Source organism: Lynx rufus, unplaced genomic scaffold (assembly GCF_022079265.1).
Source record: "Lynx rufus isolate CCGP_SWC_20201006 ecotype Redwood Valley unplaced genomic scaffold, mLynRuf1.p SCAF_45, whole genome shotgun sequence".
Classification (NCBI taxonomy): domain Eukaryota; kingdom Metazoa; phylum Chordata; class Mammalia; order Carnivora; family Felidae; genus Lynx; species Lynx rufus.
In genome coordinates this window covers 794,484-807,219 of record NW_025814862.1, presented here as the reverse complement: position 1 = coordinate 807,219, position 12,736 = coordinate 794,484, and the positions used below count along the sequence as shown (strand labels likewise).

The 12,736-nt window shown below is 53.4% G+C and overlaps 2 protein-coding genes across 2 annotated transcripts in view; both read right to left on the bottom strand.

Moving 5' to 3' along the window:
• The window catches only part of GNB1L (G protein subunit beta 1 like), a 59,389-nt gene extending 46,882 nt beyond the window's left edge, over window positions 1-12,507 (bottom strand). Inside the window, exon 1 of the mRNA XM_047098263.1 lies at window positions 12,437-12,507. The gene's annotated coding sequence lies outside the window, so the exon portion shown is untranslated. The remainder of the gene's footprint in view (window positions 1-12,436) is intronic.
• On the bottom strand, window positions 7,921-12,524 carry RTL10 (retrotransposon Gag like 10). The gene is given in 6 exon segments (XM_053722207.1): window positions 7,921-9,125; window positions 9,127-9,163; window positions 9,166-9,298; window positions 9,301-9,609; window positions 9,611-10,311; window positions 12,437-12,524. Coding segments are annotated over 5 exon segments (1,200 nt in total). The 5' UTR covers window positions 10,073-10,311; window positions 12,437-12,524; the 3' UTR covers window positions 7,921-8,866.
• Window positions 12,525-12,736: the final 212 nt, after the last annotated feature.

Below are 12,736 nucleotides of genomic sequence, written 5' to 3'. Positions count from 1 at the left end.
TCCCACCTTCCTGATCAGGACAGACTATAGCAAGAATCCCAGAACTGGCCCCTCGAAGCCACATCACAGACACAGTGACCTGGGCGGTCTAGGCCAGGTCACTGGGAAACTTCCCAGGGCTGCTGCTTCATACCAGGGAAGTGGGGTTCTGACCACTGCCATCCACAGTCTTTGAAATGCAGGGAGTCCCAGGGGAGTCAGCAGGTCCACATAAGGGCATCAGAAGCCAGCCTACAACTTAGGATAACCCCTCTGCAAGTGGTCACCCTATTGTTGAGTCTCCTGGGGGTCAATATCTCTCCACGGCGTTGGCTCACCACTCAAGCCAGGGGTGGGGGCAGCCCAATGAAGGATGCCCAGGCCCCAGAGGGGTGATCCTGCCATAAAGAAGGCCAAGGGCATAGTCCCTTCCAGAGAGCCCAGACCTGCCCATGTCAGCTTTAGGAAAGCATGTCCAGAGGAGACAAGGGAAGGAGCAATTCTACTGGGATAGTAAGATTTCTATCCCATTACATACAGCTCATGGCCACAAAGAACTGGACACACTCCCTGGGCCAAAGAAAGCATGCTGCACCTCCCTGCTTGGGCCCCATGGGCTGCCAGGCACAGGCCCAGCCTAGAAGGGACCTGGGTGGGTTGGGCCAGCCCCGGCACCAACCCAGCCTGCGCCCACAGCAACCCTCCCCGGCCCCGAGCCAGGGAAGCAGGTTTGCTGGGGTAACTCAAACTTCACAAAGAAACCATTTCTGGAATGGGGCTCCGTTTGGCTATTCGGAGTCAAAGGCGCACTTCATAGCTTCTTTCCAAACCCTATGCATTGTCAGGGCCCTTTCCCCTTTGAAGCCTCGGTGAGTGATTGAAGCGTCTACTTTCTGAGGGGCAGATAGCACCGGGCTGGTAATCTGACTCTAAGCCTGGGGATAAAGGTAGTTTGTTTCCTCTCAGCCCGTCTGTCAACACCTCCTCAGTAATTAGCCCTAATTATTACCAAGGGCCAGCCTCCCATTCGGTTATTAAATCAGAAATAGTATCGTGGCCGGGCATCTGTCAACGCCCGACTGGCGACCTTGGATTCATTGAATCCTCTGTCAGTATCCGTGGCTTCAAAGATGCAGATCCTGGGGAGGGGTTCCGGGGACGCAGTGCGGCCAGCCCTGCCTGGGAGGGAGGGTTGAGGGGAGGGAGGACACGGCCACGAATAGCCCTGGCCTCGGAGTCCAGGGGGAGGTGGGAGCCAGGCACCATCCCTGCACCCTCCTTCTCCCTGGGCAGCAAGTGCACACCGCAAACATGGCCATCTCCACCTCCCCAGGCGACTGAGGGAACACTGTGTGTATGGTGTGGGGGTAGGGGGGTGTAAGGCATGCCCTCCAGCAGCCCTTCCCCTAGGGGACCAAAAGCCAGTCCCAGGCCTGCTTGCCTCTGGCATAGCCATCTCCCAGGAGCAGCAGGTGGTGGTGGCCTGAGGCCCGGCAGGGTCCTGTGCTGGCTTTTTTCTTGAATGCACAGGTAAAACAGCCAAGCCCTGGGGCCAGGAACCCCTTCTGAGCTTCAAGTACAGCCAGGACATCTCCCCATGGACCAGAAAGTCCACAAACAAGATCTGGGGGACAGCTGTAGAAACAGGCTTCTGTGGTAGAGTCAAGGGTGCTGCACTCCTGAAGGCCTGGGGAGATACACTGACAGCCACCTCCATCCTTTGCCTGAAGCTTCTCGTTCTGTCCAAAAGCAGCAAGTCACTTGCTCCATAACTGGAAACCTTCTGCTCCCACAGAGCTCAGGCATTCCCGGCTCCTCGGAGGGGGAAGATTTACCCCCTCAGGCAGGAGTGTGCCAGGCCCCATGGGAGCTCCTTGCCTGCAGTTAACCACAGCAGTGTCCCACACTGTGTCTGGACATTCACCACTCCCCTCCCCCCAGGTCCGCAAGCACCCCTTCTGGAAGGGCCCCACCGCGTTTGGAGGGGAAGGCAACAGAAGCCAAGTTACAGCCACATCCCGTGGGACCTGGCTCCTCTGCTGGGGTCAAGGCCCACGTGGTATGATGGGTGACCAGGTAGAGGTGAGCATGACCCTCCCACCAGCGTGCATGTTCTCCCCTGCCACAGCACAGCCAAGTCCCTGCTGGGTGCTCTGCCAGTGCTCCCACACTGGCAGGGCCAGGCTGGGCTGGCTGGGGCAGCAGGAGTGAGCTTTATGGACAAAGGCACAGTGATATCTGACAGACTAGCAGCTGCAGCATATGAGGTGTGAACGACCAGTGTGCCCCAAGGCCAGCAGAGGCTTCCTGAGGCCGGGCCACTGAGGCCAGCAGTTGCACACTTCTCCTTGGGACCGAGAGACAGGCCAATCATGCTGGACCGAAAGGTAACGCCAGGGAGGGTGGCTGCGGGGCTGCAGGGCAGGCAGGCTGGGCAGGCAAGGCCGCTCCATAAACAGGCACCTCAAGCTGCAGCTGAGGATGCCTGTCACCCCCAGGAGCAAGTCCAGGGAGCTTGGCAAGATAGCAGGAAGGAAGTCCTACTCGGAAGCATTTTCAGCCAGCCTGCCCCCATGAACTTACAGGCAGGGGTGGGAACTCAGCCAACAAAAGGCCAGCAGCATTTTTGTCCGTGGTGAACACACGGAAAAGCTTGTTGTTTTACAGGAAGTGTGACCATTCCCATGCACCAGTGCCAGCCTCTGGGGCCCACTTCCACCAAGAGATCTGGTCCGCAGCAGCAAGCTGCCCAGGGCTGACAACAGCACCCAGACAACGCTCATCCTTAGGCATGGAATGGGGGCCAACCCCCATGGGCTTATGCCCAGGCAGCTCCTCTGAACCTGATTCCACTTGAAGAGGGGGTCCCTAAACACAATGGTGGTAATGCATTTTCTGACAGGGATCCATGTGTTTGCTCCTATGACAGAGGCTACCTCAGGCAGGGGGTCCCCCCCCCCACAACTCACAGATGTGCAAATAACATGCCTACAGATGCACCGCATGCTCAGAATGGGCTGTAGGGTTCTGTGCACATACACGTGTCTACGTGCACACATTCACAGGGAAGGGAAGGACAGGGAAGGACCGGGGACAGTGAATGCAGTCCTGAGGGGCCTGCTGCCTCTAAGCTCATGTGAGGCAGAAATTCTCTCCATTACACAGGTGGCAAAATGAGACTTGCCAAAGTTCAGCATCTTGTGCGGGCCAGAGGGGGATGGGATGCAGGACACAATGACAGGGACCAGGAGGCCACAGTGGGCATTGTGAAGTAGACACCTAGAGCAGGGTGGAAGCACAGGGGCAGAGCTGTACTGGCCCTGGGCTACCCTCCTGGCCACCACTATGCATGGCTCCCATTTGCACTCTGATTTTCAGGGGAGGAACATAGGGTCTTGGTGGTGGAAAGGCTGCCATCTCCCAGGGGGCAGCACCCTGGATTGGATACCTGGCCAACTCCATGCTTCCTGGCTTCCCCTACCCTGTAGGTCCTCACAGGCTGCCCACCTCCCTACTCGTGGCCTTCAGAAAACCTTGGCTATGGTGCAAAAGTGTCAAGGTGAACAACACTGTGCACTCAGGACTTCATGTGGCACTCCCAGTGGCCAGGAGGCATCCCTGCGCTGACCACACAGCACCTGCACTTCGCCACCTGTGTGGCAGAGTGTGGGCTGTCAGCCCAGGCCCCCTGTTGCTCAGGCACATAGAGGGAGTGCAGCCCAGGATACTCCTCTCCACTGTCTGGTGGCCCCACCTGGCAAGTGGATGAGCACCCATCACACACAGGCCCCAACCCTGGCTGTGCACCCCTGAGGCCAGGAGAGAAGGAATGGGCTGCCAAGGGCACCCTGCAGGACAGGGGCTCTTCCCAGGCTGTCAACACCCTTGTAACAGAGATCATGTCACCCATCTACAAATGAGGAAAGCACAGCCCGAAGAGAAAGTGAGCTCAAGACTCCCGCCGTCCAGGACAGCATGCTTAGCCAGGCAGTCCACCAACATGACGCCCCCGGCTTAAGAAATGACCACTGCTGGAGCCAAGCAAGGAACACACCACCTCTGTGTTTACGATAATATGTGTTTTTAAAATTAGACAAGACAATTTAAAGAACAGGGTGGGGAGGTAGTGGGAATGTTTCTCTACCAAATAATGAAGACTCACTATAAAACTAGATAATTGGTGGGGGACAGACTGGACCAGAGAGCCAGGTATGTATGAGAAAGATGGCACCTTGGACACATTGGGCCAGCACGGCATCCTGAACCTGATGCTGGCAGGTCCGTGCCCCGTGGGAAAAGGTAAGATGGGATCCTCTACTGGTTAGGGCAGAATAGGTCACACTGTGGAAAACCCCAAACTCAGAAGCTCCACACATCAGATTACATGTCCAGCACAGGTGGGAGGAGGAGCCCTGCTCATCACTGGCCATCTGATGGTCACAGCAGAGCCACGCCATTAGTTACAAGCTAACTCAAGAGTCGATGTAAAAGGTAAAACATTAAAACTGGGAAGTATAGGGTAATGTCTCTGTACCTTCAGGTACACAAAGATTTCTGAAAGAAGAAGAAAAAGTTCCCAGACGTTACTGGGCATATCCTGCTGCCGTGGCCTGGAAGGGCTCTGCACCTCAGCACTCAGCGATGCTCAAAGGGTGCTCACCACAACACTGTCTGCAATAGCAAAAATGAAAAACAAGAAATCCATCTTGGCCATTATTATGGGCAAACAGTGCTTCCCCCCCCCCACCCCCAAATTCACACTGAAGTTCTGACCACCACTACCTCAGAGGGTGACTCTATTAGGAGACAGGGTCTTCAAAGACGTAATTAAGGTTAAATGAGGTCATATGGGTGGCCTCTAATCCCATATGACTAGTGTCCTTATAAGATGGAGTTAGAGCACAGACGGACAACCATTTGAGGACACAAGGATAAGATGGCCATCATAAGTCAAGGGGACAGACCTCAGGAGAAACAACCCTGCCAACACCTTGATCTTGGGCTTCCAGCCTCCAGAACCGTGAGGAATACATTCTGTAGTTTAAGCCATGCAGCCTTAGTAAACAGGCATCTTCCCGTGGGTATTGACAAAGGCTGGCCCTACTTCGGTGATGGCTGCACCACTGAGCGTCCTGTTCATCTTCTCCATGCTGACGGCCCCACCTCACAGGGGGATTAGCTGCTTATCCCTCAAACTTAGGTGTGGTTTGGCAGCTTCCTTTGGGCATGGGAATGGAAAAGGAGGGACAAGTATCACTTGTGGTTCGCTGTGGTCTTTCCCTTGCCTTGGTGGTTTTGGAAAAATGTGTCCAGTGAGCTCCTGTCAACATGGTTCCTTTGTAACAGGCAGAGGGCACCCCAGCTGATCTGTGACAGGTAAGTGGTGAGATGTGGGAGGTTTTTACTGCAGCACAATCTGGCCCATCCTGATTGTTATGACAGGACAACAGCTCTATTTACCTTGTTCCTCACTATAGGACCATGGGGCTGTTTGCAGTTCTGCTGTTAATGCAGTGACTGCCCACTAGGCAGTCAACAGGGCTCAGATCACTGCGTGGGTTTTATCTCAATCCTCCCACTACCCTATGAGGTCAGGTGACAGCAAGGACCATGAGTTTGCAAGCGGAGCTCAAGTCCATGCTCTGAAGCCCTACACCAAGGAATAAACAACAGCCATCTGTGTGTAGGCAAGTGATCAGGGTCTGCACGCTTAGAAATGTTATGTGGGTGAATTGTAGTATTGTAGTATTTGACATTCTCACCAACAAGAAAAAGCCTATTTCTCCATGTCTTCAACAATTCTGGATATCTAGAACTTTTAAAGTCCTGGATCACAGGCAGAAAAAAAAATCACCATACTTCCCTGTAGTACTTTTATGATTTTTCAAATACTGAAATCTTTAGTCCATCTGGAGTAGAGCCTGGCAGAGTGAGGTGGGTATCCAGTTTTACCATTTTCCAGATGGCTAACCAGTTGTTCCAACTCCTTTTAGTGAATAATCCATTTCAGCCCCATTAATTTGAAACAATACCTTTAAGCATGAACTAAATTCCTGCATTTATTTGGCTTTATTTCAAAGTTCTCTATTCTTCTCTCTTCGTCCATCCACACCAAATTTCAAGTAACTTCATTGCTGCAGCTTTATAAAAAGTTCTGTATCTCATAGGACCTTATCCTTAATACTTCTGGTGTTAAAGTTTTCCTTGGAGACATGTATGTTAAAAACCCTTCCACAGAGCTCACAAATATCCATCTTTAGGAAATAAAATCTCCAGGTATTTCCAAGGCAAGTAAAGGACAGACCTGATGATCTGGTAGGTAGACCCAAGCACATCAGCTGGACCCTGAGCATATCTAGCAAACACTTTCAGACTGTCCTGCACCCAGGAGCACCTTCCTCCATCTCCCATGTGAGAGCCAGGAGTGGCAAATGGCCCAAGGATCCTCCTCTCATCATGCATGGCAGGGCCTTCTCCTTCTCCCCGCTCAGAATGGGAAAGGAGCTAGGTCACTGCATATGGCCAAAGACGGCACAGCATTGGCTGGCAGTGAAACTATCACTTTGCAATACCATATGCACTGCCTATCTACAAGGCCAGGCCAGAGCCCTCCCACCCTCTCCTGATCCCACCCTCACGTGGCCATTGCCACTGAGACCCTGACCTCCTTTCTTTTCCTTTGTGGCAAGGGCTCAACCACAACAGGAGACATTTTCCAAATTAAAACATAGGTCACCTACGCTCTCCACACATCCTCTTGGGCCTGCCTTGGGAGAGGTGGCCCTCAGGAGAGGTATGCCAGACTATAAACCAAGCTTGCAGAAGCTGTCTGGGGCCCAAGGGAGAAAAGGTCCACAGGGCCAGAGGGGCCAAAGGAAAATGGCAATCTTGAGCTGACGGGATTCATTTCAGGTCCACTAAATGTAGATGAGAAAGGTGGCCTGTGCAGATGCCAGCAATAGTGCGGGTGTCAACTAAGTGATTCGGCCATCATCCCAGAGAGCAACTCCAGGTTCTACTGTCAGAGGCATCTTACCAGCTCAAACAATATCGCCAACAATATCAGACCCATTGGCAGGCCAGGGAGTGGGAAGCAGTCTGACCTGGGTCTACAAAAGGAGGGTCCAGACATGAGCAATAGTAGAGGGGCAGCAGTGTATCTGGGGCTGGGCTACAATGTGCAGGGATTTCCCACACTTGATCAGAACCAGGCTGCACAGTCATTTCTTCTGTGGGCTTGCTTGTTTGCTTTTCAGGTTGTATCAGCTTCCCACCTATTTCTAAGATTTTCCACTGTTTTATTTACAAGCCAACTGTGCCTTAAAATAGCTCACGCTTAAAACCATGTGAACCCAGAGCCTTTTAAAGTGATAATTACTAAATAATCCCAATGGTGTCTATTTTACTTAAAAATTTTTACCAGATGTTTGCTTACTACTGTTTTTTCTCTAAAATAGTTTTAGTAGCAGTTCATGCTTCCACTTTATTTGTTCTTCCTACTTTCCTGGAAAAGTGTTGTTTCCAGCTGTAAAACTAAAGGGGCTTGACACTCTTGCCTAATTGTTCATCAGAGTAGGTGCACTGTACCCATCCTGTGTTAAACTTGGCTTGAGGGAGCTTCTGAGCTCAGTTCTCATTATTAGAAAACCCATCCTGTGCAGAACAGATCTTTCTTCATTCCAATCCTCTGGCCCCTTGGCCTCACAGCTCTGGTCTGCTTCCTGCTCCTTCACTCCAGCTCTAGGAAGTCAGTTTTCAAGGCCACATTCCACCTGCCAAGACTCCCATTCCCACCTATTCAGCCCAACTCCTTCCTTCAACCAGATCCTTCGATTTTCAAAGCCCCACCCACCAGAAACCTGCAACACTGAACCTAGAGTGCTCATGGCTAGGGCCTAGCCTGTTCTCAACAGAACAGACAACAGTGCTTCTGCCAACAAAATAAGGGCTCTGCTCATCAGCTACCACCACACCACAGGATCAGCCATGGATTTAACATGTTTAATGAGCACCAGTTGTGTACCAGGGACACAAAGCTGATTAGGATGGAGCTCCTGCCCTAGAGGCTCACAATCTACCCAAAGATACAAGTCATTTATAGTGTTATGGCTTAAGTGTTGAGTCAGCAATGCCCAACAGTGGGCAGGGAGGCAGGGAATGCTGAATAGCAGAAAGTGGGAAGGCAACAATGGGCAAAGGCACTGAGACACAGAAATTCATGCCAACTTCTGAGAACACCAGGTGTTAACTACAATGTTAATATACAGAAGGGGGAAATGCTTGGAACTTAGTTAAGACTGGCAAGGAGGCTTGTATCCCATCTCCCTAGCTGTCCCAGGCTCCTGGTATACCCATAGGGAAGCATCTTTCTCTGCCATCCCACTAGTACTAAATGATCAAAGTGGCCACTTCCTCCATGCAGCCTTCCTTAAATTCTAGCCCAGAGGACAAAGGTCACAGAGAGCCAAGATGGGGAAGGGGGCCTAAGAACAGATACCATCCAGGGACAGATCTAAACAGGGCTGGCATGGCAGACCCAGTCCAGTCTAGCCAACACTGAATGAGGGATCTGGGGAGGGGGTGGTTATGAAGACATACAGATATCTGAATGGGGACTGCTGTATGGAACTCTGTCCAACTAATGGCAATGCAGCTGGCAATGCATAGGGAGGCAGCCTCTGGGTGACTGGAGAAGTCAGAGAATGAGGAGCACATGGTAGAGCCCAATATTCTGCTACAAGAGGAGGTGGGATGGTGAGGACAAGGGGGCTGTCTGTGTTCAGACAGGGCAGAGCCCAAACAGGTGCACCTCCAATAAAGCAATAAAACAAGTGGCCCAGCAATAAAGCAAGTGGATAAGGCAATACCTGGCACACTATGGCTACAGTCATCTGGCAATGCCACTCTGTCCTGCTGGGGCACTGTGGGGCTTTTCAGCTATGCAGGCCACTTCATCACAAGGGGCACTACTGAATCTGCCTGGACTGTGTTCAGAATCCAGGGCTGTGGGGTAGGGAGCAAGAGAAACTGCTAGCTCTCTTGGGGTCTCTGGGGTGTCTGCAACCTGCTGAGGGGTACTTAAGGATGCCTTCTGGTCTTCCTCTGTCTTAGAAACTTCCTCCTTTGTCTTCTGGGTTTCTGGACCCTGGCGGAACTGGATCTGGTTTCTGGGTAGGCGGGTTACAGATCCTGAAAGTGCAGGGACAGGTGTGGGGACCGCCTACCCTGGATGGGATGAGGCTGGCCTCACACGACCAGCATCAGCCCTGCATGCGGAACTAGACAAGGTGAGGGACTCCACAGACCCAAGGCTGCTCTCTCCTTGGCCAGCTGCTACTCAGGGAGACCATTTCTGGATGTGGAGTTGGAAGTATAAACAGCAAAGGTGGCCACAGCAACCGGGACAGCACCCACGTTGAATGCCAGGACCTCCGAATACTTAGCTAAGTACTGCCTCACCACAGGCAGCTGCAGGGCCACTGGTGACTGGCTTGAGGCAGGGGCCAGGGGGCAAGGCGTTGCAGCATGGTACTCAGCAAAACTGTTCAGGTCTTGAATGACATCCTCGAGATCCTGGCAGAAGAGCTCATAATCGTCAGGAAGGGGCAGGTCCCCGACGAGGTAGGGGGGGTGCTCATGCCCGGGCTTGGCCGGTCGGGTGCCCAAGGATCTCACAGACGTGACTGAGGTTGTCCTGACAGTTCTCAAAGCAAAACGACATGTAATCACCCAATTGAGCCCAAAATCGGTCCACAAGCCATGGGGAGTCATCAAAGGTGCCTGGGTCCAAGCTTGGCACCTAGTAGAAGTCCACGCTGAGGGGCCATGGGCTGGGCATGCACAGAGCCAGGGGTCCTCTTTCTGTGGGCTTACCACCAGGAGCACTGCTGGCTGTGCTCTTCTGCTCCATGGTCGTATGCACGCATACGGGGTCCCCACAGCAGGGCCGCTCAATCCAGGGATCCACTAGGGGGGCATATGTGACCCCAAGAGAGACCTGGTCCATCTGCTGCCAAGGGTGTGTGTTGGCATAACTGGCTGCTGCTGGGATGGGATTGCAAGGGCCGTGCCGATGGCGCCAGCAACAGGGCATGCTGGGAGCAGAGGGGAGCTGCCACACCAACTAGAAGAGGAAGGGGGAAGAAAGGAAGAGATGGTGCAGCGGGGAGGGTGGGCAGGACACAGCAGGACAGAGATGGGCTGAAGAGGTGTCTGGCAAACCCAGATGTTCCAGGCAAGTGCTGAGGGTCAGAGGAGCTGACAGCTGTGGCCTCAGGAGAGCTGAGAAGAGCTGATGGGACAGTCAGATGCAGGCCACCATCCAAGGCAATCCTGTCCAAAAACAAGGTGGGGAAGAGCGGGAACTAGGCCCAACCATCTCCACCATGCAGCAAAAGGAGGCAATACGCAGGCAAACCCCAGGTACCCCACTAGGAGCTGTGACTGGAAGGAGGGCCCAAGAGGCAGGCCTGAGAGGCCTGAGAAGGTGGGCAAATGCCACCTGTGATGTTTCATGGGCAAGGTGTGATGGCAGATGCTATCAGTCCCAGGAGAAGGAAAAGGGGCCAGATCAGAAGCCCCTGGGCTTCCTTGGACAGCCTGGCTGGCTGTCAGGGATTTTCAGAAGAACAACAAAAGCAACCTTTAACTGAGTGCTCTATCTATGGCAAACACTGACCCCTTGATGAGGCTGATACTCTTATCGTACCAGAGGCAAAGTGGTGAGTGAAGTCACTTGTCTGCAGCCACACACCAATCAGTAAGTGACCGAGGCAGGTGAACCTGGCTCTAAAGACCATATGATTAACCACCACACATCACCATGCTGGTTATGAACTACGTTTCAATCCACTGAGAAGGAGCCCCCAGTCACCCCAAACACTGTGAGCGTTAAGTAAGCAGACCAGGTCACAAGATTCTTTTACATCAAAGCACTAAGAGCTTGGAAGGGGCTACCTGCATGCCAGACAGAAGCCTGGGGTCCCACTATTCTCTGGTGCCCACCAGCCTCTCTACCCATGCTTTCCAGACTTACCTCACCACTCAGAGTCCAGCGTGCTGACAACACCACCCTCATCCTAAACACCACCTCCCTGTCCTCATCCTCGTCAACAGCACAGGATCCAATCCCTCAAGTTTAATCTCACTCGCTGTGTCTTCTTTCACCACCTCAAAGTCACTCCAGTAAAGGGCCTGGAGGGCAGTGGTCATCAACCCTGAGCAGTCCAAAGAGCCCAGAAGTGGGAAAGGAGGCTGCAACCATTACCAAGTACAGTTCCCTTCCAATGCCAGGAGCCCTCTCTCAGGGCTCTCCCACTGCCTAACCTGACAGTGGCCACTTCCCAAGTATCTCTGCAAAGGGAGGTCCACTCACAGCTGCCACAGAACACACTCTGCAACCCCTCCACACATATCCCAATGTTCCATCTGCTCACATCCAGGGGCACCACGGTCTGCACACACCTTTGTGCACAGTTGCCTATGTGTTTATCTACCCCTGCCCCCATCAGAGTGAGTTCCTCCAGGGAGACACAGCTCTGCTGATCTTTCTGCTGAGCACCTCCCAGGGTGGCCTGCAGCATCTGAAGCTGCTAGGGCCACCAGCACCTACTTCTGCCACCTAAGTATCCAGGAACCTCTCAGGTATGGCCCCCACTCTGGGGGATGATTCTTCCACCTGAAAGCCTTCCCATCCTAACAGAGAAAAACAATATAACAGAGCCTGCCAGCAGCAGTGGCTCAAGTGGCAGCACACAAATGCAATCCACTCGGGACTCCAGTCCAGTTCCTCATCAAGCTCTGAAAACCAATGACGGTGAACGCCAGTGACCACGAACCACACTCCAAGCTCCTGCTACCAATCTAAGGTTAAGTGCCAGGCTGCGCACAAAAACCACATCCCATGCCCAATACACAGTGCACTACCCAAGTCTCTGCCCTGGCTTCCTCCCAGTCCCAAACTCCTACCCCGGGTCAGAACCCTAGCTGTCCCCTGCCTGCTCATCAGCATGCCTGTGTACCCCTGTAGCATCAGGGTGAAGGCTCCCCTGCGCCAACCAGCCAGCCCTGCTTGGCCGTGAACCTTCTTAAGCTTGGGTCTCTTAACACTTTTGAGAACCTTAGCCCTCCCAAAGCTATTAGTTTGTTGACCCCTCTTCCTTCTCTCCCCACCCTAACACTGAGGAATTTGGGCCCTTCTGGACTGCACAGCGCTTTACTCAAGGAACAGGTACCGGGACGCACACGCATTTGCCTCTGCAAAGCCAAAAGCCAGCACCTACAACGCTGGAGCGTTCTCGGCTCCTAGGAGACCAGGGACCCCGGGGGTAGAACAACTTGCCCAAAGCTTCGCAGCAAGTGGAGGGCAGACCACTGCACCATCCCCTTCTTAAACGCCATGCAGGAAACCGCGGGGATATGAGCTCACAAGTCCCACTGCAAAAAGAAGCCGACCGACCTGAGGCTCCACGAGGCGTCTGCGAAGAGGGTCCACGGATCTGCGACCGGAGACTACGGACCCGTCTCCCTCCCAGGGCGAGACTCCCAAGTGCCACCTAGAAAGCGCAGAACAAGATCGGCGGCCGTGAGGTGAGAAAGGGCGCGGGGGACACCTTCGAACACAGCTGGAACCACCAGAAAATGACTCCAGGCTCTCCCCCGCCCACGGCGCGGACCGAGAAACTGAGGCCCGCCTTTCCGAAGGGCAACAGGGACCCAGTCCGAGGGCTCCGAGCGCCTCTCTGCTGACAGGAAGTTG